Below are 25,446 nucleotides of genomic sequence, written 5' to 3'. Positions count from 1 at the left end.
TTGTTGTATTTAACACTTGAAACAGCGGGAGAGGTTGGGTCAAAGGGGGCAAGTTTTTTCCTGCCACAGGGAAATGTGTAACTCTTGGTGATTTAATCAGGAATTATTTTTGTCTTGTGAAAAAAATATGTTGCCAGTTCTCTTACTGATCTGGAAATTATTCAGTGGCTTTGATAAAAAAAGAGATTCTTTGTGTTCTCAGTTCTTTTGCTGGTGAGCAGGCACACACATTAAAATAAAAAGGAAGAAACTTCCAAACTGAGCTGGCAGGAACCGTTGCTGGCTGTATCGGGAGCAAAAAGTGAAAAGAGGTGTATTGAGGTACAGAGTCAGGAGTGCCGAGTGTCTGAGGATTTCCAACAAACTAGACAACATCCACAAAACATTACTTAAACGGACACAGGGAAAAGTAGTAATATTTGTCAGTTAGTGCCAATCTTTGGCTGTTTGTGCATGTTCTGAACTTTTAGTTGTGTGCTTGGAATATTTTCCAGATGTTTGCCAGTTTCTTTTAAGGATATCCCTATACATAAATTTACTGCCTTTTTAAAAGGGAAAAAAAGATACCAAACAAACCAAAACCTTAAATACCAGTGCATGCAGTACTCTGAAATTCATCAGCTAAGTACTTTTTTTTTAAGAAACTATTCTTCGTAAGAAATTTAGCAAGGCTGATGCATTTGTGGGCTTTTCATTCAAACAAAACCTGCTTTTGTAAAGTGTTGTTCTGTCTGTCCTCTTACCTTTGCATTAGGAAATTTCCCAGTGGATGTTCACGCACATTGCGGTGGTTCGGGACCTGGTTGATATGCAGTACAAGGAGTATCAGGAGGTATGGTTCAGGGGATTCATTACCCGACACTGATATTTTGACCTCTTAGGTTACACTGATCCCGTTTCTCAATATGGGGCTTGTCAAATACTAGGAAGTCATTGGTGAAATGCTTGAATACTTAGATACAGTTGTTATTTTGAAGGGGTTTTTTAAATGCAAATAAACAAATGAGGAAACTAATTTTGATTTGGTTGTGGATAAAAACTCTTGTACATGAGTTAAATCTTAAATTTTTTTCAAGAAGCTAAAGTAGTATTTCCTTAGAAGTGTAAAAAAAAAAATATCAGAAATATGCTAGCATATGCTGTCTTTCTAAAACATTGTACAAAAGCGTAAGAGCAGATGCAGAGAAGCATTGTGTGCCAACACTACTTTTATATAAACACAAAGGAAATGTTATGGTACCCTTCCCAAATAATGCAGCAGTAGAAAGTGGCTGCTCTGTGCCTTCCAGAATGACGTGGCACCCTGTTGTTTCTTCCAAGCGTTCCCAAAGTCCTTTGGTTCAAACTAGTTGCTGAGCTGTGTGCTATAAATCTTAAGAAATTGGCTTCCAATAGAAACGAGTCGCTGAAAGCAACTAGCAAAGAAAAAAAACCAAAACCAAACCACTGAACAAACTTTGCTTCATTTAACTTCTCTCTGCAGTGTAAATACAAGCAGGGGAGCCTTCCAAAATAATTTTTGTTTTCATTCCTAAAATCCTTTTTGAAAAAGTCAGTGGATTAATGTTAAATTTATTTGATAGTTGCCATTTACGAATACATTCAATGAAAGATAAAAGCAAAAGCAGAGCTTTTAGCTTTCCCCCCCTCTATTCTGTTGAGAAGATTCCAATATATGAGCCCTGGTAACTGGTGCTGGAAATCTCATTAAGGCATACTAGAATTATTAATTATTATACATTTTTCTGTAATGTAGTGAAAATGTCTATCAGCATCACTCTTGACGCATATACAAATGTCTTTGTGTTCAGCGTCAGCAGAATGCATTAAAATACGTGACAGAAGAGTGGTCTCAAATTGAGTACGAGTTACTCCGAGAGCGAGGTTTGTGGGGTCCCCCCATCGGCTCCCATCTTGACAAGTGGATGCTGGAGATGACGGAGGGTCCCTGCAGAATGAGGAAGAAGATGGTGCGAAACGACATGTTTTATATTCAGTATCCCTACATGCCTGAAGCTGAGCAAGAAACAAACCTGCTGGTAAGTGTACAAGATTTTGCTATGAGTCATTTTATGCCATGTTGTAAAATCCACACTTTTTTATACGTTTCTTTTAAGAAATGTGTTTTACTCTGATGTTACCTGCTATTCTGTCTGTATGCCCTAAATGGTTGAGAAGGTCCAGTTGTTCTTCATACTATATTTAGTGAGTTCTTGCTCTTATACTAGATAACGTGGTAAACAGTGATCTGAAAAATAAAGAAAAAAAACAGAGAGGCTACAGGCCTTGGTTTGGGTGCATTTGTGAAATGTACTTTCATCTGACTGTGAAGATGAATGTGGGCTATGTAGCAGAAATGCACGTGGCCTTTGAAAGCTTGGCAGTTAGTTCCTGTTCATTTTGGAGACCCGTTTTTAAGAAATGGAGCAGTCTTTATGATGGCTTTTTAAGCATGCATGCATGCATGCAGGATTTTTTCCTCAAATGAAGCGTGAGAGTCAAAGTATTAAAACAAGTAAACAAAAAAGAGTGTACAACTGGTTTTAAACCATTTGGTATGTTTGTCTACTTGTGATCTGACACACGATAGCTGTAGGGACAGTCTAGTTCATACAAAGTGGAGCACATGCCATCATACATTCTTTTCAAGTGTTCTTTTTCTGACGTTATATAATCGATGCCCTGTTTTCAGTCTGACTTCTCAAGTAGACTTCCTGAGACAGCTGATGATACCATTCCTCAAAAGGTAAAGAAACAACTACACTGACTGAAAGAATGTAAAATAAATACAACTCTTTCTCCTCCTGCATGTTAGGCAGTCTTAACAAGGCTTCTCCGGCTGGCTTTCAGCTTACTCTTTCAGTAAATATTTCCAGGCTTAAAGGTTTTTTTCAGTAATCACGTTAGAAGATGTTCCTGTGCTCTCCTCAACCTTCACCTAATGAACCTTTCAGTAGATCTTCCCGTCTTTGCTGCACACTAACAGGCTGTGTTGGGCTGTGCTGTCACTGTTCTCACTGCGTGAAGTGTTGTGGCTTTGGGATCTGGACTAATGGGCTGGGGAACATGGTTAGTCATGGGCAACACGATTGCTTGGAAGCACGTACTGGGGAAAATAGCTGTTTCTTTCTAAGAGATGGTCTGGGGACCAGTTCTTCTCCTTTTTTGGCCATAATGGGCTGCAATAGGCCTACCAGATTCATTTTGTCTTGCCTGACTCTTTTCCTCATTTTTACTATTAATGAAATGTACACGTTTGTTTAAAAAACAAGAGTTCTGGCTTGAAAATACCAGACTTGTCTGGAAATGGCTGTTTCGCGAGCATTTCAGTATTCAGCTGCTTCTCTGCTAAATTACATTCACAGTCTTGCCCATCACTAAGTACAGTGTGTAATGTGCGTTCACTCACTTTGAATTACATTTGACAACAAACTAATACATATAAATGAAAATAATTCTATTATACAGAGTATCTAATATAAAATGTTATTATTTTCCGTTCTTCATGTTAGCGGTGCTAGTTTGGATATTTTTTTTTCCACAGAGGCGTTGTGTCATTTAAGTGGCATTTTAGTGTGAAGACTTAGTTGAGCATAAATGAGCAAATTAGATCACAGCGCCCTAAATTTTTTATTTTGGGGACAGCCAATTTAACCTCAAATAATTAATCTCTGTGTTGCTGATCGTAATCTCTTAGTTGTCCAGAGCATCCACTTGTAATAAAGCTAATTTGATTTTATGGGTCATTTAGTTTCCCACTATACAGATGAACCAAAAATGTAATAATTTTATGTATTTCCAGTTATTACTGCAAAAGTGTACAAGGGAAAATCTTGACTGAAATGGCAGGTGCTAGTCCCCAGTTCTACATAATGCAAAGCATTGAACTGGATTTATAATAATATTTTGTGATTATCCCAATATAATTTCAAAATTCATTAGGAATAATGCTACAAAATAAAACCAAAAAAATTATTTGTGATGGAGAACTGACCACATTCACAAAGTGAGCTTTATAGAGTTTGAAGGTGGGGTTAAACACCAGTCAGAGAAGAAAATTTTCAACCAGTATTAAATCAATGGGATTTCTTAAATCCCTGTGCAACTGTGTGTTCTGAGTTTGGAAAGGCTCTTGGCTCTTTAATACCTCTTTTATCTTCACCTGTATCCCCTGTGATCATTCTGACATATTTATTGTCCTCCTTGAGTTGCTACTTCTATTTTGAATGTTGCCTCCATAATCAAGTGAGGAACATAAGAATTGACCTGTGGCGGAGGACAGGATGGACAAATATTAAAAACAAAAGCAAAAAAGCCACAAAAAACTCTCAGCAAAACCAACCCCAAACAAAAAAACCTCTCCCAAACCCACACTAACCCCCACACCACCATAATTGTTGGTACCCAAGGGTGCAAATGGTGCTCAAAGAATTACTCTGGTTAAATGGATGCCCCATCCCTGGAGGGGTTCAAGGCCAGGCTGGATGAGGCTTTGAGCAACCTGGGCTGGTGGGAGGGGTCCCTGCCCATGGCAGGGGGTGGCACTGGGTGATCTGTAAGGTCCCTTCCAACCCAAACCATTCTGTGATCCTCTTGTGCCAGTCTCCTGCCCACAAGCCATCAGAATCCTTACAGAACAAAAAACAAATGAGTTAAGAATTTCTGAGCCTTAAAGCTGGTCCCTGTCTGCTTTTAGTTCATATCAACTTCCCCATGTCTGTATCTTTCTGCAAGGCAATTTTTTATTTAGACTATTGCCTGGTAAAGAAGTCAGCTTGCTAACGAATACACTGCATATGTTGTAGGGACTCAGGAAAGATGATCAAACAGCCTTCTGATCTATCAGTCTTCAGCACAACTATCCCAGCCTTTTGGGACAGCTCATAACATATCAGCCCCACTTGTTTATTTCCCATGCTGTAGGTTTATCTGCAGGCATTTCTGCAACCCCATTTTCCTTTGAGTGGCTGGATTAGCACACAGGTTAGATCTACTGCAGAGTCTCTGTTTCTGTGTGTGGTGGTGCACTGTGCTGCACACAGTATTCCTGAAACACCTGCACTGAGGTGAGCGAGGAGTTGACTGACCAAGCAATTTCTTCCATTATTTCTAAGAAACCTGCTCGTTACAGAAGAGCTATAAGTTATGACAGCAAGGAGTACTACATGCGCCTGGCTTCTGGAAACCCTGCGGTCTTCCAGGATGCTATAGAAGAGAATACAGTGGGGGAAACGACACAGCAGGAGCCGGAACACGGGGAGGACACTATTGCAAAAGTCAAAGGTTAGATCCTTTGTTCTGTCCTGAGCTGTTTTCTTTAAATCTATCCGCCCTTATAGCTTCTCATGCATTTATATTAAGCTAAGCATAAGGATCCTGTCCGACTGTTATTTTTCTGTTTTAGAGTTGGATCAGTAATTTTAGAGTTCAACAGGCTTTGCAAAGTGAGGTTTTTTTTCTGTGACAGGTTTTCATTTCTCTATCTCTGTTCTTTTCCAGGCCTGGTGAAGCCTCCCCTGAAACGATCTCGCTCTGCCCCTGATGGAGGAGATGACGAGAACCAGGAACAATCGCAGGATCAAATTGTTGAGGGGAGTTCGATTGATGAAGAGGAGAAGACTGACAATACAACTTTACTGCGACTCCTTGAAGAAGGAGAGAAGGTACTGTGTACTTCCAAACACACAAAGCACTTACTGTCTTGGAATTTCGGCATTACATGTCACAAGCCCTGAATACATGTCCAAAAGTCCTTCCCTGATCCTCAGCTGAATTTGCTTAATATTCCATCCGCTTCTTCCCTGAAACCAAAGGTGTGCTGTGGTTCAAAGGGGTCCTGAGCTGAAAACCCTGTAGAGGAAACATTCTTTTTCATTCCTTCTGCCTGCTAGGGAAAAAAAAAGAACCTGTCCTGAAACCAAAGCTGCAAGCTACCCCATGCTTGGTTTATTATCCTGCGGACTTAATGGGTCCAGACAGAAAATATATGTTGAAAATATAAATACTGAACTTGGCAGACTGTCTATAATTAATTGTTCCTTTCATTAGAATGAAAAACCTTGATACCTAGTATTTTATCCCCAAGAACAATGTTGAACAGCTGTGCTGCATATTTGGTGTTTCAGACTTCGTCTGAAATATACCAATAAATACATTTGTGATCATAATCGCGTGGGCCACAGGTTCTGAAGTATGCTCAAGAAGCGCAGTGCGTGTGGATAAGTTGGTAAATAAATAATTCTGTAATATACAGAAGAGGCTTTATTTAACCCCCTTCCCAGTTGCTAATTGCAGGTGTTAGGGGAAAAATAGCAGGGTTTTTGCTGTATATGCAAGTGATAAAACAGTGCCTAGGACTTGTTCTAACAAAGCAAAGGTCTAAGTGCCTGAGCTCATGAACCAGCTTTTGCTGAGTGTCCCCTTTTCATTCCAGATTCAGCACATGTACCGCTGTGCTCGAGTTCAGGGCCTCGACACCAGCGAAGGGCTGCTTCTCTTTGGGAAAGAGCACTTCTACGTCATCGATGGATTTACCATGACAGCCACCAGAGAAATACGGGATATTGAGACGCTGCCTCCAAAGTGAGTAGATTAGGAGAGACTTTAATCCCTCTTTAATAGCTGAACAAGAAGGATTTAATGAGATTTTTGAGAGTTCAGCTACAAAATAATATCAGATTCAGACCTCAGGAGCAGTTTCCTCTGTGTTCACAAATTGCTCAGCGTGGTATGGTATTTTGTAAAAGTCAACTGTTTCTATAACTGGACTCTCATATGAATTAAGAGAACAATTCTTTTAATTTATCTTCTTTTTAATCACTTTTCTCTTGGCTGTTTACACTCATTTACAGGATGCATGAGCCAATCATTCCTAGGGGAGCAAGGCAAGGTCCAAGTCAACTCAAAAGAACATGCAGCATTTTTGCGTATGAAGACATCAAGGAAGTACATAAAAGGAGATACCTTTTGCAGGTAAGTTGGATGTGGTATTTGGATTGAGGAGTCAGTTTTGGAATTTGTTAAAAATGTCATAATTTTTAAAAAGTAAAATAAGTAGATAACTGGCCAGTGTTTGGAAAGTGAAGCTATTCATAGTGTTGAAATTGAGGTGCTTAAGTCGGGCATCTGTGTTGGAACATTTGGCTTGTTTAGATAATGGGGTGAATTAGTGAATTTTAGTGTTCCAAAAATAAAAACAGTTGTCTGCACTAAGGAAAGTCTGCTTCACCATAACTTGGTGTCAGATGTAGCCCAGTATGTCTAAACTGGTGTGCATCTGACCTTCAGAAGTGACTAGCAATGTGTTAGTGTTGACATGGCTTTGTCCTCTGTTTTCAGCCAATTGCAATTGAAGTTTTCTCAGGAGATGGACGGAACTATCTTCTGGCTTTCCAAAAAGGGGTTAGAAACAAAGTTTATCAAAGGTATTGTAAAATAAGTTAAGTTAGAACATTTAATTTGAATGTTTGCAAGTATCTGTGTTGCGCCTGCAGTGATCTAACGACCAGAAGCAGATTGCAAGACTGATGGGTGTTAGGCAGTGGATAACCTGATAGCAAACTTGGTGCTGTACAAAAGAACCGCTCAGAAGCACTAATGCCTGCCTGGGAAACCTGCAGTGTGCGTTCAGTGAGCAAAGGGTCATTCCCATTTTGTTGAAGATATTATGTAGCTGCTCAAAATGAAGCCTGTAATTGTACTAAATGCACTCTGTTTCTAAGAATGTGACGTACCGAGGACAGAAACTCTAATCTTCATCTCCTTTTAACTGCCGATGCAGGTTTTTGGCTGTGGTGCCATCTCTAACAGACAGTTCGGAGTCAGTGTCTGGACAGAGGCCAAACACCAGTGTAGAGCAAGGGTAGGTGATTCTGCTCCTCACAAGCTCTACAGCTCATGGGTTTCAAATAAATGATGCTTGCATTCAGGTCAGGATTCACTGGAGAGTACTGCAACCTCAGTTTAAAATTGGGCATTGCCAAAATAAAAAACTAGGGATGTTGTGCTCCAGCTATTTAAATGTACTAATATCATTGGCACCAGTGGTGTATCTTCTTACTAATTCATATCTGCTGGCAAGATTAACGTTGTCAGTGTATACAGATGCATTCTGAAAAGAGTTGGAATGCCAAAGCCGTTAGGTTTCTCCGAGTTGTTACTTTCCTCATCGTCAGCCTGTTAGATGCGTTTGTACTTGCACTGAACTGCGCAGTTAGTGTGCATAATTTTAGCAGTCTGTTTAGAAATAAAAAAGGCACTGCTAAAGCAGAAAGGAACAAAGCCTTGGTTTTCTAATTGTTACAGTTTGCAAGTTTTAATCTTAAAACTTTGGATTGTCTTGTGAAGATGTAACCCAGATCTTGCTGCTGATCAGAAAACATCCTTCCTTCTTCCCATTAGGTCTGGCTTGCTTAGCACTTTAGTGGGAGAAAAATCTGTTACTCAAAGATGGGAAGTAAGTATGAAACTTTTGGGGGTTTTGTATTGAATTCCCCATTTTGTAGTGATACATAATCAGTGCACATAAGTTTCACCATCTTACTCAGATAGGTGGAATATACTACTATGGAAGGTGTATCTCAGCATCTTAGTTGGTAGCATTTCCTGGTATCGTCATCAAACAGGCATGGTTCTGTTGGAAACGCAAGGGGAGGGACTACGGTAAAAATAGTATTGTCATATTGAAGTAAGTTTCCTAAGTTTGGGGGAGAGCTGAACACCTTGACAATCTGTCAGCGTAGACATTTGATTGTTGTAAAATGAACACTTTACAGTGCTGTTATCTGTCTTCCTTAAGAGAGGAGAAATCAGTAACTTCCAGTACCTGATGCACTTAAACACTCTGGCGGGCAGATCCTATAACGATCTCATGCAGTACCCTGTCTTTCCCTGGATCCTCGCAGACTATGATTCAGAGGTAAATAATCAAATATCTTGTCAGCCTAATAGTAATCTTCTATGTGTTGGAGGCTTTGCAAATATTATAGCTTTCTACTGAATGTCCTGGAGGATGTTATGCCCACAGAGAAGTGTGCTTGTCCACAAGAGTAGGACAAGCTAGGGTCTGCTGTGAAATCTGGCCCCACAGTGAAGAATTTGCTTTTGAAAAAGATGAGACATCCTGTTAATGCTGCTGTGGGCAGCCATGGCTACCAGCTGGATGGTAAAATAAAATATGTTAGGGTGCGTGTCGAGTATTCAAGACCAAAATTAGGGGAGATTGGGGAAGAGAATTAAGGGAGCAGAGCAGAAATTATCCAGAGCCCAGATGTGATTTAAAATAAAAAACGCGGACTCTCTTAGATCAGAGTGAAGGACTGTTTTAAGCACATCCAACATTGCACCTGCTGTGTGCATAAAACCCAAAGATGACAGCCTGAGGAGGTATGTGGTGTTAAACATGGTAATCAGCAGCACTGAAAAGGGTTGGGTTGGTTTTTTTAATAAAATTGGTGTCTGTTTTATTTTTAAAGGAACTGGATCTTACAAATCCCAAGACATTCAGAAACCTGGCCAAGCCCATGGGAGCTCAAACAGAAGACAGGTTAGCCCAGTACAAAAAGCGATACAAAGACTGGGAAGATCCTAATGGTAAGTGATGGTACATCCTGCAGGAAGAGCAGAGGCACCTCTTACGTGATGGGAGGGAGTCATGGGTTTTTGTTACGTGTGTCAAGAAGTCTGGAGGTGTTCAAGGCCAGGCTGGATGAGGCTTTGAGCAACCTGCTTCAGTGGGAGGTGTCCCTGCCCATGGCAGGGGGTTGGAACTCGATGATTTTGAACGTCCCTTCCAACCCAAACCGTTCCATGATTCTATGATATGCAGAACTCTACCGAGTTTTTAGTGACTCTCCAACAAATACTAAATTAGAGCACAAGGGCATTGGTTTTCTTCTTGTTTTGTTTGTTTGTTTGCTTTAAATCCAAATGAAAGCATTTGTCTCCAACAAATACTAAATTAGAGCACAAGGGCATTGGTTTTCTTCTTGTTTTGTTTGTTTGTTTGCTTGTTTGCTTTAAATCCAAATGACAGCATTTGTTTATATGTCAAGATACAGACAAAATAGTTAATACATTCCGAACCGTTGAACATTGTCCAAAGGCTGGAATGGACAGGCTCATGAAGCACGCCATCAGCTGGCTCTGACACAACCAGCTGCCTCTGCCTAATACAGTTTGAGTGCTGCTGCAAGAAAATAAGTTGTACAAAGGAATGGGAGTAGTTCCGCATTAGCAGTGTGCTGTCTTTTTCATTTTTAATATCTTTATGGTTTTTTCCTAATGAAATAACATTTTCTTAGCTAAAAAAAAAAGTAACAAGACCCATGCAGTAATAAGTTCTTAAATCTGTGATGCTTCAGAATGAGGTGCAATTAAGTTATGTATTATTGATTTTAGAGTGTCCTTATATATTTGAGAATAAAACTTATGTGTTTGGCAAGGCAACTATTATATGATACTTGTCTTGTGCGCTTTTATTGAAAAGACAAGCCTGTATACTGCGGTGCTGTTCTGTATCAAACAACGGCAGGTGGCAAAGACATTCATTTCTAGAACTGGATTCGTATGTTTTAAGTGTATTTATTTAGACTTCTTGCCAGGAAATAAAGAAAGTAAAAGCTATACAAAATTTGTAGCCAACAATTCTGAGATGTATTTCTACGCAAGCCTTTAATTCCATAGTAAACAGTAAGGCTAAAAGAAAAAAAAAATAAAGTTTCTTCAGCACAAATCACTCTAGCAGCACCCTGAAACATTTCAGTTAGTTAAAATAAAAAAATTACTAACCATTCGGTGTTGCTGGGCAGAAGCCCACTGAAGTAGGGCTACTGGACTGCAGCCAGAACTCAAGTGGTGGGATGACAAGACATAAAGCTTTCAGATTCTTAAGAATTAAAATCCCCAATTTTAAATGTTTCCAAGATCACAGAGGAATTAAAATGCAGCACTAATTAAATGTCTTAATTTTTTTTTCAGTACTGATTCTGTCACCTAACTGCTTTATTTGTTCTATGTTGATGATTTTTAATCTCCTGCAGGGGAAACTCCAGCTTACCACTATGGGACCCACTATTCATCGGCCATGATTGTGGCTTCCTATCTTGTCCGGATGGAGCCTTTTACTCAGATTTTCTTACGGTTACAGGTAAGAAGTACACCACCTCACTTTGTGGTTCTTTCCTGCTGTACGTTTGAAACCTAAGTGAAAAATGTGATCAATCAGCTTTGTTCTCATCAAACATGGTAGAAGAAATATTTTTAGCAGAGTGGTTATTACCTGGGAGGTTTTTGGTGTTTGTTTGTAAAAGATGTAATGGAATTCATTTTTTTCCTTGTAGTTTGGACATTTTTCTAAATGTATGCAGAAAAAAATATCAGCAGACGAACATCAAAGCAGGTTTTATTGTGAAAAAATGATTTTTGCTCATCATGCTTTATTATTCTGTTGCTGAAAGAATCATGTGCCGGTTGTTTAGTTCTGTGCTGGAGGTGTTGAAAGATAGTTATTTTAAACCAATATGTCTATCCACAGAGCCAGCTTAGTACAGAGCGTTAAAATAAACCAACGTTTGCAGGGCGTGGAATTGTTTGCCAGTTTTGACGGGTGGTGGGTTTGTAACTTCACATATCAAATATTTTCCTAGACAGAAGCCATCAGGCAGAAAGTTTTATTTAACTTGGGATAGTGTTTCTCTGGAAGAGACTAAACTTTGAAACAGGACTGGATGACTCTCTTCTTAAATTTCTGTGCATCTCTATCTCAGTGCTTTATATTTACTGATGTGTGAAGTAATGCAGCTGTTTAAACCCATTATGTTAGAGGAAGAAGCGTGCTGCTTTCCATAGTGTCTATTAGGCAGAGGATGTTCTGAGTTGCCGCCTTGCCAAAACCTGCTGTGCAGAGAGGTGCTCTGATGCTGACGTGCTCCTTGCTCTGTCCCGCAGGGCGGTCACTTCGACCTGGCTGACCGAATGTTTCACAGCGTGCGGGAGGCCTGGTATTCCGCGTCGAAGCACAACATGGCAGACGTGAAGGAGCTCATCCCAGAGTTCTTCTACCTCCCTGAGTTCCTGCTCAATTCCAACAATTTTGATCTAGGTAGGCAGAAAGAGCTTGATAGCATTGCTACAGGTGCAAGAGCAGTGCCAGACAGTCTGACATGAGGGCAGAAAAAGCGCTGTTTAACTTCAGGAGGAAATTATAAAATTTATAAAATATTATAAAATTAAAAATGACTTGCACATTCTGCCCTGAAAGCATAAGCAGAACTACTTCTGGTGTTTCCTGATACTCCATGTTTATTCAATATTATATGTAAAAGTCTGAATGATTCAGAACTCATTGTTTCATCTGGAAGAGTGTAGCAGGAATTCTTATTTCCTCTGTGATACCTCTGATTTATTTTTTCAGATTTACCAGACTTAAGCAGAGTGCTCATTTTAAGTGGTTCATGAAAAGTTTGTTCTGAGAATTCATAGATATTGAAATACCCAAAAAGGATTTTTGTTTGAGGTGGCGTGTTTTAGTTGACTTTTACCAGTTCAAAATGCACGTGTCATGTTTTACTTGGAGTTTCTCTCGTTTGTGGTGTTCTCCATATGACTTGCTACTCTGTGATGATGTTCACCATCTCTTTAGCACATTTTTTTAAGCTTGGCAAAATCTGTTTTTCACTTTTAGAACTTCCTCTTAGAGTATTCTTAAAGGTTTTGTTGAAATATTGCAGTTAGCTTTTGTGAGAGTGATCATTCCACAGGATCCAAATCTCCCACCTATTGGCCATAGGAGATAAATATTCCTTAGTATTTATGTCACCTTAACACCGGCATTAAGCTCTTATTTTCTGAGCTCTGTGCTGTGAATCTAATAGTAGCAATAAGAAAAATAATCAAATTGTAGGTTTTAACAGCCTCAAATCTTTTATTCAAAAGCGATTGGAAATGCAACCTTAGAAAAAAACAAAAGCCAAACCAAAAACCACCCTGCAAAACTCCTCCCAGGTGTATGTCACCCGGAATGGTATGGCCACTGCTGGAAAAATGTTGAGGTCTTGCTTGTCCGCTTAGCTCCATAGCTGATGATTTGGGACTGTGACCAGCAAAGTCCTAGAAATTCTTCACTGAGCATTTGGAACAACAGCAGAAAAAGTTTGGTTCTGAACAACTGTCAAACAGCAGGTGATACTTCTGATAATACCAATTGTAGCTATCCTGCTCCCCTTCCCCGCAGATAGAGGAAAAGATGCCAAGTCTGACGATACAAGCACTGGTTCTGTTGTACTCAGCACTTGTGCACCTCTGTAAACTTGGAAATTTGTGTTGTGGGGGACACCAGCTGGCTCTTGACTGCTAGGAAATGAGTATTTAGCCTGTGCTGGGATGAAAATAAAATGGGAGGAAATGGGAGGAAATACTGTTCCACCAAAGCTTTTCTGTTTGCTGTTACACTGTCTCGTACAGGGATTTATTTTCTTCAAAATATAATGGACATGCCATTGCTACACGCCAAATACAGGAAATTATGTCCTAAATCAGGGCTGGTACATTTATTCCAGTTTTCCTCATAGGAAAAGAACAAGGAATTTGAAAAGGGAGAAGGGAATGAACCTTGCTGTGCTGATTCCTCTGGCTGCAAAACGGGCAGCCGCTACGGCAGCAGTTCCTGGTGGCAGGGTTGGCTGCTTTGGTTCGAGCTAAACTGACGGAACAAGATTCTGCTCATGCAATGATTGCAAAAGGCTGCTTTACTGGCTGTTGTTTTCATTTATTTTCACGCACCACAGTGAGGCTTTGCTGGGACGGGCAGAGAAAAGCAGAAAATCAGGCAAATAGAAAAATTAATTGATGTTCCAAGAGCACTTGATTGGGAAATGTAAAGGGTTTGAATTCGGGCTGTACATTGTGAAGTTGTGAAAAGACTGAGGAGTAGTCATCCAATCAGTGCCCCTAGCTAGAGGGGTAATATTTGTTTAGAAGAGCATATGCTGAAACACTATTGTCATCTTCTAAAGTCTTAGCAAGGAATATTTAAATTCTTCTTCCGGTGAGCAATCTTACATCAACAACTGACACAGAATTTTTCATGTTTTATTGCCTGACGTTTATAAATGACACAGCATTTTTAAAAAAAGACTGAAATGGCTTGCTTTTTAAAGGAAAGGTGTTAGAATTTGATTTTTTTTTTTCCCCCCCCCACTGTTGGAGTGCAGTTTCAGTGTTTCTCCTTTTTTTTTTTATGTTTTGTTTTCTTTTTACAGGTTGCAAACAAAATGGCACTAAACTTGGCGATGTAATACTCCCCCCATGGGCAAAAGGAGATCCCCGTGAATTTATCAGAGTTCATCGGGAGGTAATGTGTGTTATAATAGTGGAAGTAGAAAATGTCAGATGGGAGTTTCCACTGCATGTTAATCTCAGTTCGATTCATGGAGTCGCAGCTACTAGCCAGTCCCTGAGTTCTGGGTTGACAGCTAATTGTTGCAAAGTTCTGCAGAACCAGTGTTTCTTCCCCTTCCTTTTTGGCTAGGGAGGATGTTGAGGCTTCAATGAAAAGCTTGATCAAAATGTCAAAATATATTCTGCATTGTTCTTGGTGGCAGGTGTAGTGGACTGAACCGATGACTGACATCGCTAGTTTTAATGCATGCCCTTTGAATTTCAGGCTCTGGAATGTGACTTTGTGAGTGCACATCTGCATGAGTGGATTGACTTGATCTTTGGCTATAAACAGCAAGGTCCTGCTGCAGTCGAAGCTGTCAATGTCTTTCACCATCTCTTCTATGAGGGGCAAGTGGACATCTATAACATCAATGATCCATTAAAAGAGACAGCTACCATAGGATTCATTAATAACTTTGGACAGATACCAAAGCAGGTATATCATTCTTAGAATTCTTATGAGTATGGAATGGGAAAGTGGTTTAGGAGCAAAACTTCCTGGGAGCGTTTTTCCATAAATATTCTTCCAGTGATATGAAATAATTTCCATTTCCATCATAAATGCAACGAAGATCAACTTTGGGTTTTGCTTGTGAGATTAGAAATGTCTTTTTTTTTTCCCCTCTTGCACCCTTAAAATAAAGGTGAAATGAATTATGGTTCAACTTGAAAAAAGAGCATCAAAAAAGTGTGTTCCCGCCACTGTGTAGCACTTCAAGTCAGAGGGGAGCAGTGAAAGTGCGGCTGCAAAGCAATGCCTAGTGTTTAGGTATTTCAAGTTGTCCTGTAATAAAATAATTTCTATAATATCTGATGCTTCCTTTTTTCTACACCAGTCTCTTGGTGTTCTGCAGGGCTTGGCTGCATCTTTCATTTGAAGAATCTGTTGGAAAAAAAACCTCAGGATTTACATTAAGAATATTGACCCTCGTAGGAAGCTGCAGTTGAGGAGATGTTAGTACATAGACACATTTTTGGTGCAGCTTTACGGTTTGAGTTCTTTTAAGAGATTACATTAAATTATTAAATGTAATATTAAATCTACAGTTTGCTCTGTTAGTTTGTAGGTTTGGGGGGGGTTGAGGATTTTTTCCTTTTTGTCGTCTTCTCTTTTTTTGCTTTTTTTGTTGTTGTTTTATTCTTTTTTATTAGGGATTTCCTTAGGGTTTTTTGCTGTCCAGTGAAATTTTTAAAAGTCATCGGTGGATTTTTCCAATCCTAGATCAGGTGGAAACCACAGAGACCTTCAGCAATTCACTGGGAACCCAACCCATGTGTTGGGAACTCTAGACTGCAGCAGGACACGATGTTTCAGGACAGCCCCAGGATATTCCTGTGGGGACCCACTAACAGCTGTCTGTCTCTCATTGCTTGGAAGGAAGCCTAAGAACTGCTCGCCTGTCCTCTGCGGCTGCTTGTCTCCTTTTCTTTCCTTCCTTTCTCTGGATAATCTAGATTGTCTGTCGTGGCTGTGGGGTTTTCTCCTGTTAAGTAATGCTCAGTGGCTGGGTAGCGATGGTGATCAGACATGGCCCAGCTACAGCCGGATGGACAGATGGAGGCTGGGGCTGAGAACAGGGCGATGGAAGAGGGTTGCAGCCCAGTACGAAGTTCTGCCTGAACCTTCAAAAGCCTGTTAGGTACAAATCTACGATGAGATCTGCCAGAGTTTGTTTTTCTAGAGGAAATAAGCAGGCTACAATAACCTCGGGAAACTCAAAGCCCCTTCCTTAGGTAATTTTCGGTGGGGAGTGCTTTGAGGCACGTTTTTATATAACCGTAGAGTTTTGCTGTGACTTCCCACCGGGGATCTAGGGCAAGCTGTCTCAGTGATGCACCTGCTGGGCACGTTTTCACTCCTTTGCTGCCTGGAGAGGTAACATGAAGACTACATCCCTTTTACCCCGTCTCTTGCACCAGCAATGCCCCTGCTAGTTTTGTTTCCCATTTTAAAAATTTGTCCTGCAAAGCCTCCCAGAGCTGGTGCTGTGTTTGGAAGAGGGCTCTTGCAGATTCTGCAGGGTCCCGAGGTGGCACAGCCTGGGATGCAGAGCAGAATGAATGAGCAAGAGGGACAGTTGCTCAAAGGAGAAAGGAGAGGGGGTTTTTTCTTGCTGGAACTGGCATTTTTGAGATGTATGATGTGCCTTCTCTCTCCATGTTCTCACAGCAGGCGTGCTGTAGTTCAGGGAGAGCTGGGGCACGCAGGCCTGTTGCTACCCTTCGTACCCAGAGCATAGGTGCGAGCAGTAGAAACGTGTGTGCATGCTCCTAGCTCAGCTACGTCAGGCTTGCGCATGTTCCCTCTGCTTGGATAGGCAAACAGATAACACGTCTCAAAGGGCTGTAAGGAAAATAACTTCCAGCCTTGGAATTTCAGGTCTCCTTCCAGTGCCGTAGTAGCCTCTGTGAAAGAGTAATTGAAATCTTACAAGTTTCAGTTTGTTTCAAAGCTGAAAATTAGCTTTCAGGTTGTCCTAGGTTAGAATTTAATGTCCTGTTCTGCATCAACTTTGGGATTTTTGTGTGCTTCACCTCAACTGCTTTTGCAAAACTGGAGGAAGCTTTAAAAATACTTTTGTCGTTATATCCGTGTTGGATTTCGTATTATTTGTTGAAGTCTCATTGAAAGGGTTGCCATAAGTTATTAGTGAATACTGAGAACAGTTAAGTAACATTTGCTAACCTGCAGAATTATTAGAAGGTGAACCAAGAGATCTTGTGCTCTTGTAAACCTGTAATTTTCAATGATAATTAATTTCTTGATGAATTTCAGCTCTTTAAAAAACCACACCCACCGAAGCGAGTTAGAAGCCGGCTGAATGGTGAGACTGTAGGAACCTCTGCGCCCCCTGGTTCCACCGCTGACAAGATTTTTTTCCATCATTTGGACAACCTGCGGCCATCTCTCGCCCCGGTGAAAGGTAAACTGTAAAACCAGGGTATGGTGATTATTCCCGTTTCTTTGCCAGAGCGTTCGGAGTTTCAGCAAGATCATCCTTTCCCATGTTTTGCTTAGTTCTCATGTTCTTAATGTCCGTACTTTTGGGAGAAAGACAAATTTAAAATACTCTAATGCTCTAAGATTATGTTCTTAAAGTGTGCTTGGGAAGCACCAAATCTATGCTGGTTTAATATAACTTTTCTAAAATAGAGGGATAAAATTGGGCCCAAGCACCTCTTTAAATTTTTAATTTAACAAATTGAAGCCAATTCCAGAAGCGTCCAAACACTATTCAGGGTTCTTTGCTTCTGGGCCTACAATGGTCTCAGTATTTAGTGATTTGTGTAGTAGAAGGATTCTTTATCACAGTGCCAAGAAATACTGAGAAATGTTGGCAGGGAAGGGTGGCGTTGGTAGCTGCATTGAGATGAAAAAATGTGGGGTTTGAGTTCATATCTGAAATTGGACTGAACAAAAGTCAATTGTCTGCGGTAGGTAAATGCTATACAGTGATTTATTTCCTAGTTGATTAAATGAGCCTGTTCCTGCCTCCTGTAAAGAGAGAAGGATGAGCTATTGCACAGGGCAGAGCAGGGCTGCACTCTGACAGCAAATCGGAAAGCACTACTCTGTTTGGAAAGCTTTGGGAAAGGCAGGTAGGACACCCCAGGCTGGAGGCAGCAACGTCGCCTGGAGGAACACTTAGCCAAGACGTTGGAATCGATACCAAAAACTTCCTTTTACACGAGACAAAAATGGTACAAACACTTTTAATGACCACAAACATCTCGTCTGAAGGACACCTTGTACAGCGTCGCCGGTGGGATCAGAGCATCTGTGATCCTCAGGGTGTTCTCACCACTGCTGGTGCCTAGCCCCGCGTTCGCTAGGAATGTGGCAAAAGTTGCCATCGTTGCAGCTGAAACAAAGATTTGTATAACATGGCCAGTACAGAGATCCTGCTTTTGTAGTGTTTAATGGGATCAGATAGTATTTGTCTGTGCTAGCAATAAAACACCATCCCATCTTCTTTTCTAGAGCTGAAGGAGCCCGTGGGACAGATCGTGTGTACTGATAAGGGCATTCTGGCAGTGGAACAGAATAAGGTTCTCATCCCACCTACGTGGAATAAAACTTTTGCTTGGGGCTATGCAGACCTCAGCTGCAGACTGGGTACCTACGAGTCGGACAAGGTTTGTAATCTGCAGTTTGTTTCCGTGCTGACTGTACCAAAAGCAATTAGTACTCAATAGTGAAAAAAGCTAACGATGGAAATTTATTTGACATGTGAATGAAATAATCTTTACTTGTCTTGCATCTGTTTTATTGCCTCCTATCTGGTGGTCTTCATCAGAATGCTGGCAGAATGACATCAACCAATCAATAATAATATTTTAGCAGGTCTGCAAAACATGAACAAATTAAATCTGTGCAGCTAAAGCTCACCTCTCGTGTTCTCTTGGGAGACATCTCATGGCACAGGCTGGAATTGCTTCTGTTTGCGGAAAAACTGCATAACGGGGTTGCAGCAATATCTTAGTTACTTAATAGTCCAGTGTGCAGGGTGGCATTCAAGTTTTTATTTTTATCCTGCCAAACTCTAATCCTGCAAGTAATTCTTTTTTATTTTCTTTCTTTTTAGGCAGTAATTGTTTATGAATGTTTGTCAGAATGGGGTCAGATCCTGTGTGCCATTTGCCCCAACCCCAAACTGGTTATCACTGGAGGAACAAGCACAGCAGTGTGTGTATGGGAAATGGGCGTCTCCAAAGAAAAAGCTAAAGCCCTCACGCTGAAACAGGTAAAATAAAATAAAGATGCCTTTTATGTAAATATTGTTCCAAGATCAAAGGAATTAGGAAAGGGGTATTGTTCACATAGTCAGCTTTGAAGCCATGAGCTCAGCAAACCTTTTTGGAGAACTGAGTAGCTGATGTACTGATCTGATTGAAAGAAGTGCATCTTTAAAATGGCATCGTTTTTAAGGATATTGATCACCAGGAGCTTTTTGGAGAGATGAGAAATTTGGTAGCAATGTTAACAAAACTGTACAGATCTGTTTTGTAGTAGTGCGTGTAAAATACCCCCATCTGAAAACTCACTGAAGGCAGTGAAGGGGACTGTCTTAAAGGTTCATTCTCCATTTTTCCACTTACTTTTAAATTACTTTTTTCTTTAAAAATTTATATCTTTAAATTACACTTCCACACAAAACTTAGCTCCCTCTGGCAGTGATGTTTGTGAAGCTGAGTGCACTTGGTCAGGATCACCTTAGGTTGTTCTTGTGTTGTTAATTCAAAACATGAACTTCGCATCTAACAAATGAGCACCTGTGCTTTAGACTCAGTTGCAGCTAAGTGCAGAGTAAGTCTTGTGTGTTTACTAAAAAAAAACCCAACATACCGCAACCCCCACCCCCAAACAAAAACTTAACAACCTAGAAATGTGTGTCGTTATAGGTGGCTGGGTTGAAAGTGCTACTGTTCCTGTTAGCATCTCTTTTATTTTTTCTTAAACATCAACAGAAGTTTATATAGGAGCCATTTTATATTTATAAAGTATTTCTATTTTCAGACTGTAATTTTAGTTGTAGCCTGGAACATATGCTGACCCTAGAAACAAGGATACTGGTGCAGAGGAAGGATGCAGAATGGGTTGGATTTTTTTTTTTTTTTTTTTGCAGTAGAAGGCTATATGTCATTAGACCCTTGAAATTTAGGTTTGTGAGAATACTTTTTAAATGGAAAAAATATTACTTCTATAATTTTCAATTACATAAATAGCTACCAACTGAATACTGTTAAATCAGTTGCATCTTCTGATGCAATATTCTCATTTGCATTATCTGAATCTGTTCAGGTAAGTGGGTTTAATGCACTGAGAGTGATTTTTGTACCCTCTCCTGATGGCAGCTTGTTGCCCTGACTTTTGTTTTGTAGGCGTTACTGGGTCATACTGACACCGTCACATGCCTAACAGCATCGCTAGCTTATCACATAATTGTGAGTGGATCGCGGGATCGCACCTGCATCATCTGGGACTTGAATAAACTCTCTTTTCTGACCCAGCTTCGAGGTCACAGGGCTCCAGTCTCAGCACTCTGTATAAATGAATTAACGGTAAGAACCAAATACCAGTCACCAGCATGCACTGGGAACAGTAGCAAGAGTCAGAAATTGTTAAACCCAAGAAAAACAAACTAGGCTCTTCTGTTGGTTTGCCAAAACTTGTATAACTCATCTGAAAATGTAATTAGCTGGTTAGGGAATAATTTACATCTTTGTCCAGAGATGGATGTGGGTTTATTGCATGCAGAAGCGGCTTGAGCTCAGAAGGGCTTATTAACAGCAGCATAGCGAGCGCGGCGGTCAAAGTGGGCTGTCGAACCTGCCACAGGAGCTAAGCAAAGATTGTGATCTGTGACCTTGGTTGACTTCTGTTCTCTTGCGCTTCATTTAAAGGAAGCAGAAGATACCTCGGATGAAGCTGCAGTGACAGTTGTAGCAGAAACAGACATATCCTAAGAGCTTGTCTCCCTGCTGGTCCTATAAGTTCCAGGTTGCCATTTATCCAGCTCCCGTGCACGTCAAAGCATTTGCCTGAGTTTAAACTTTCTGTAGCTGGTCCATCAGGGCTGGATGGCCCATGTTGCAACTGGAGCAGATGTAGCGGTTGGATCAAGACAAAATGGGGCTGGAATGCAAGGAGAGGGTAGCAAGAGGCACAGTTTATTAGCCGCTAGTAGTCTGGTGGTTGTAGTGTTGACAGTGTCTTGGGCTGCAGCTCCTGTTTCCCCTCTGCATTAGTTCGGACCATCTCTTGCTCTTTTCCCAATGAGGAAGCAGATGAAATGTAAGGTGTATATCCTTGTGAAAGAGAGCGGAGTCAACATGAACGGAGTCTTTGAAAACTGAGAAGGGAAAGTATTGAAAATACGCTGTTGGATTGTTACGGTGTGAAAAGTGGAGAAATTAATCTACTCATTGTATGCTGTAAATGCAACAAATAGGTTGCTACCAAGTCTGGTTTTCTGTGTGCAATTTAAAAAAAAATGCATATCATCCTAAAAATTTGTTTAGGGGACCAAGCTCAGCTTGAACAGAACTTTATGAAAAGTGCCAGCTCTGGTGGCTGAACTTGGCTTATAGGTGAACCTGGCTTATATTTTTGCTGCAGAAAACCTGAGACTTGTGTTGAAATCTGGAGGTGGTGTTTGTCTTTGCAGGGGGATATTGTGTCATGTGCTGGCACTTACATCCACGTATGGAGCATTAACGGCAGCCCCACCGCCAGCGTAAACACCTTCACTGGCCGAAGCCAGCAAATCATGTGTTGCTTTGTGTCCGAGATGAACGAGTGGGATACCCAGAACGTCATCGTCACGGGACATTCAGACGGAGTTGTCCGGGTAAGTACCAGGAATCACTGCTTGGAAAAATAAGTTTGCATCTTAGTAGTAGTAGAGAAGTCATGTCTATCCAACACAGTGTCCGGGCTTGGTACCAGGATGCTCCAGTTGAACCCTGAGTCCTGCAGGCAGGAGGGAGCCCAGGCTGGGTAGGTGATGAGGCTGCTCGTGGTGCTGGAGCCAGCTGTGTCATTTCTGCACAGGGTGGCTCACCTTTTCCTTCCCGCTCTATTTTGGTCACTTTTTGGTCACCAGCTTTCATGCCTAGAGACTGTAGTTTTTGTTCACCATTTTTTTTCTACGCACCTTGAAACAATTCATTTTGCTGCCTAGGCAGAAGAGAGGAACTTGGTAGCATCTCTGATCGCTGCGAGTCTAACCCAATCTTCAGTCCTTGGCTGTGTGCAGTCCTGGGTCTGCCTTAACCAGAGTCTGCTGCTCTCTGGAGATTGCTCTGTGGAGTGGGTTTGTTGGTTGTTTTTTTTTATTTGAACAGCTAAGATGTTTCATACAAGCACAAGTCTTGTTCATCTGTGATTCAGGCATGAACGCAGATGTCCTCTTATATCTAGCCTCTGAAAAAAGGGCTTAGTATGGACATGAGACCTGCCTCTGGTGCTGCCAGTGCAGACACATGGTTCTGATAACCCATCTTAACTCTAGAGTAGCTGGGATGAAAGCTGAGAGTTCAGTATATGTCACTTCTCTTATCCCCTGTTCCTCCAGTTCTGGCGGATGGAGTTCTTGCAAGTACCAGAAACCCCAGCTCCAGAGCCTGTGGAGATGCTGGAAATGCAAGAGGACTGTCAGGAAGCACAGATAGGTATGTCTCCTGCCGAGGGCTTTGTCTTTGACCTGATTTTTGCTATACAAAGTAAAATCCTGTGGTTATACAGAGCAGAATGGATGGTGGGGACTTTGTCTCAAAAGCCAATAGACGTGGATTTTGCATTTGAAATGGAATTATGGCATAACAGCAGAGTTTAAAAAAAAATCTATGGATGGAACAGCGTGCTGTTCTTTGACCTGATTTTTGCTATACAAAGTAAAATCCTGTGGTTATACAGAGCAGAATGGATGGTGGGGACTTTGTCTCAAAAGCCAATAGACGTGGATTTTGCATTTGAAATGGAATTATGGCATAACAGCAGAGTTTAAAAAAAAAAAATCTATGGATGGAACAGGGTGCTGTTCAGACAAGCAGTGCTGGCCATATCAGTTCCCCTATCGAAAGAATTTGGTCCGTGCTTGATGGGCATTTCTTTCAGCCATCTCACCTTCCTCTTGCCCTCTTCATATAGAAGACAGGATCTGGATTTGCATCTGGATCACATGATGCTCATTAGTAATTATTATATAAATACATCTCATTTTTTTTTTCAGTGTCTCTAGGCATATAAATATCTTCAGCTGTTGCGTATTTTTATTAAGAGAACCCGTTATTAACAAATGTGTAAGTTTTGCTGAAAGGCAGTAGGATTTGTTTTTGCTAATTAGAGCGTTTTTGAACATTTTACTCATTGTGTCTGTCGTAGCCTCCCTCAGACAGCCTATTGCAGGAAATACCTTCAGCTACGGAGTGCTGCTTTCTGCCAGACCAGTGCAAAAAAGATGAGCAGCGTGGTTCTGCTGGTATTTACAGTGGCAGGAGCTGGATCTCTGCAAAGGCTTTGAGCCGCCTGCGCGCAGCTTCCCTCCAGTCGCGCTGTGGTGGTACCTGCTGGGTTGTAGGCTGTGCAGCAGCAGAACAGGGAAAAACTCGGGCTGTAAGCAGTCTTGCTAACAATGTCCTCTCTCCTGTTGCGTGAATCCAGGGCAGGAAGCCCACGAAGAGGACAGCAGTGACTCCGAGGCAGACGATCCGTGCATCGGGCAGGACACAAAACCGCAGGAGAGCCAGAGTCAACCCAGCAGCACCAGCCACAGGCCCAGGTCATCGTCAAACAGAGCGGTGGCAGCGTGGTCAGCAGACAGCGGCTCCGATGACTCCAGGCGTTGGTCGGACCAGCTCAGCTTGGATGAGAAGGATGGTTTTATCTTTGTGAATTATTCTGAGGGACAAGGCAAAATGCATCCCCACGCTCAGGTGAACCACCCCCACTCCAGCCACGCTGAAGCACGGCACTACAGCAAGCTTAAACCAGGTAAGAAAAGACTGGGCACGCTTCCTCTGTCAGGTGAAGGTGTTGTCAGCACTGACCCGTCAGGCAGTCTCTCTCTGGCTCTGCAGCTTTGAGCAGGATTGGCTGATAAATTCCAAAATAGTGAAAGACAAAATAGTGAAGACAAAAATTGGTGTGCAAAAGTTGCACGTTGTTCAAGCTTTTCCTGGGAAGCTGTGGTGAGCTTACCCTGGCTGGTAGCTAAGCTGCTCCCTCGCTCGCCACCACAACCCCCTGCAGTGGGATGGAGGAGAGAATAGGAAGAGGAAAAAGCAAGGGAACTCCTGAGTCAAAATAAGGACAGCTTAATAAGCAAAGGAAGGAGGAAGACAAAACAAAAACGTGATGCAAAGGCAATCACTCGTCACCTCCTGGAAGCAGGCTGATGACCAGCCAGGCTCTGAGCAAGTGCTGCTTTCCCCAAAACTCCCTCTGCTCTCAGTCTGTGTCACTTTGAGTCAGCTGTCCAGCTTGTGTCCCCTCCCAGCTTACTGAGCACCTCCAAGCTCCTGGCTGGAGGTGGGGGGCAGAGCAGAGTGGGGTGAAAAGAGAAAACCTTGACACCATGCAAGTACTGCTCAACAACAGCCAGAACACCAGTATGTCATCAACACTGGTTTGGTCACATACCCAGCACACAGCATCAGATGGGCTTTCATGAAGAAAATTAATGATAGTTGGAAAGATGAGTCTTGACTTAAAATATAAATATATGAAGCTATCCCAGTGCTTTCAGGCTCTGGTACAGGGCTTCCCTGTGTATGTCACCATTTATTCTCTTCCCCAGCTGGACTAAAAGAAACTGGAGGCTCTGGATTGTTTTGTATCCTCTCCTTTCTTACATGTACTGGGGAGTAGTTGAAAATGTGTTTATCCTGAGTGAAACCTGAGTCATAGTGGGGAGATAATGATTTTTCATCTGAGTCATCTCAGAGGGGAGATAATTTTTTTCTTTCCACCAAGTCACACATGCAGGTGTGTTGGGGGAGGAAGGAGCAAAAACAAGAACAAGCAACTTTTCTTTTTCCCCTCTTTTTCCCTGCTCATTTCTAGGATACCGATGGGAGCGTCAGTTGGTGTTTAGAAGCAAACTCACTATGCACACGGCATTTGATCGCAAAGACAACGCACACCCAGCAGAAATCACTGCACTCGGCATCTCTAAGTGAGTAGCTTGCAAGCAGTCGCTTAAAACCTTTTTTTCAGCGTTGTCAGCAGGATGTGGTACAAACCAGCCATTGTTCTGTGCGTAACACTGTTTCATGGTGCTTCTGTTCAGAGCAACCTCATTCAAGGACTGAGTTTAAAAAAAAATACTAAAATAATTGGTCTCCTTCAGCTGCCTTATCTTACACAGAGTGTTGCTACAGCTCCGTTTCTCAGCCAGACCAGGCTAACGTGCGCATTAGTTACCAGTAGTTTAACATCATGACACATTCCGACACGTAAAATCGGTCATCGATATCTGCGCGCTACTGTGCCAGAGCTGCTGC

At 41.6% G+C, this 25,446-nt stretch overlaps 1 protein-coding gene across 1 annotated transcript in view; it reads left to right on the top strand.

Moving 5' to 3' along the window:
* WDFY3 (WD repeat and FYVE domain containing 3) overlaps positions 1 to 25,446 on the top strand; it is a 104,127-nt gene that overhangs the window by 77,522 nt on the left and 1,159 nt on the right. Inside the window, exons 40-64 of the mRNA XM_010087275.1 lie at positions 755 to 832; positions 1,812 to 2,039; positions 2,693 to 2,746; positions 5,115 to 5,283; positions 5,500 to 5,663; positions 6,434 to 6,582; positions 6,852 to 6,972; positions 7,339 to 7,424; positions 7,781 to 7,861; positions 8,401 to 8,455; positions 8,798 to 8,917; positions 9,474 to 9,591; positions 11,040 to 11,146; positions 11,947 to 12,100; positions 14,259 to 14,350; positions 14,663 to 14,875; positions 17,216 to 17,363; positions 18,422 to 18,576; positions 19,026 to 19,184; positions 20,323 to 20,502; positions 21,609 to 21,791; positions 22,518 to 22,614; positions 23,606 to 23,935; positions 25,007 to 25,118; positions 25,172 to 25,218. Of these exons, the coding sequence (XP_010085577.1) occupies positions 755 to 832; positions 1,812 to 2,039; positions 2,693 to 2,746; positions 5,115 to 5,283; positions 5,500 to 5,663; positions 6,434 to 6,582; positions 6,852 to 6,972; positions 7,339 to 7,424; positions 7,781 to 7,861; positions 8,401 to 8,455; positions 8,798 to 8,917; positions 9,474 to 9,591; positions 11,040 to 11,146; positions 11,947 to 12,100; positions 14,259 to 14,350; positions 14,663 to 14,875; positions 17,216 to 17,363; positions 18,422 to 18,576; positions 19,026 to 19,184; positions 20,323 to 20,502; positions 21,609 to 21,791; positions 22,518 to 22,614; positions 23,606 to 23,935; positions 25,007 to 25,118; positions 25,172 to 25,218 (3,400 nt within the window). The remainder of the gene's footprint in view (positions 1 to 754; positions 833 to 1,811; positions 2,040 to 2,692; positions 2,747 to 5,114; positions 5,284 to 5,499; positions 5,664 to 6,433; positions 6,583 to 6,851; positions 6,973 to 7,338; positions 7,425 to 7,780; positions 7,862 to 8,400; positions 8,456 to 8,797; positions 8,918 to 9,473; positions 9,592 to 11,039; positions 11,147 to 11,946; positions 12,101 to 14,258; positions 14,351 to 14,662; positions 14,876 to 17,215; positions 17,364 to 18,421; positions 18,577 to 19,025; positions 19,185 to 20,322; positions 20,503 to 21,608; positions 21,792 to 22,517; positions 22,615 to 23,605; positions 23,936 to 25,006; positions 25,119 to 25,171; positions 25,219 to 25,446) is intronic.

Source organism: Pterocles gutturalis, unplaced genomic scaffold, assembly GCF_000699245.1.
Source record: "Pterocles gutturalis isolate BGI_N339 unplaced genomic scaffold, ASM69924v1 scaffold2266, whole genome shotgun sequence".
Taxonomy (NCBI): domain Eukaryota; kingdom Metazoa; phylum Chordata; class Aves; order Pterocliformes; family Pteroclidae; genus Pterocles; species Pterocles gutturalis.
This window is presented reverse-complemented; position numbering and strand designations above follow the sequence as displayed.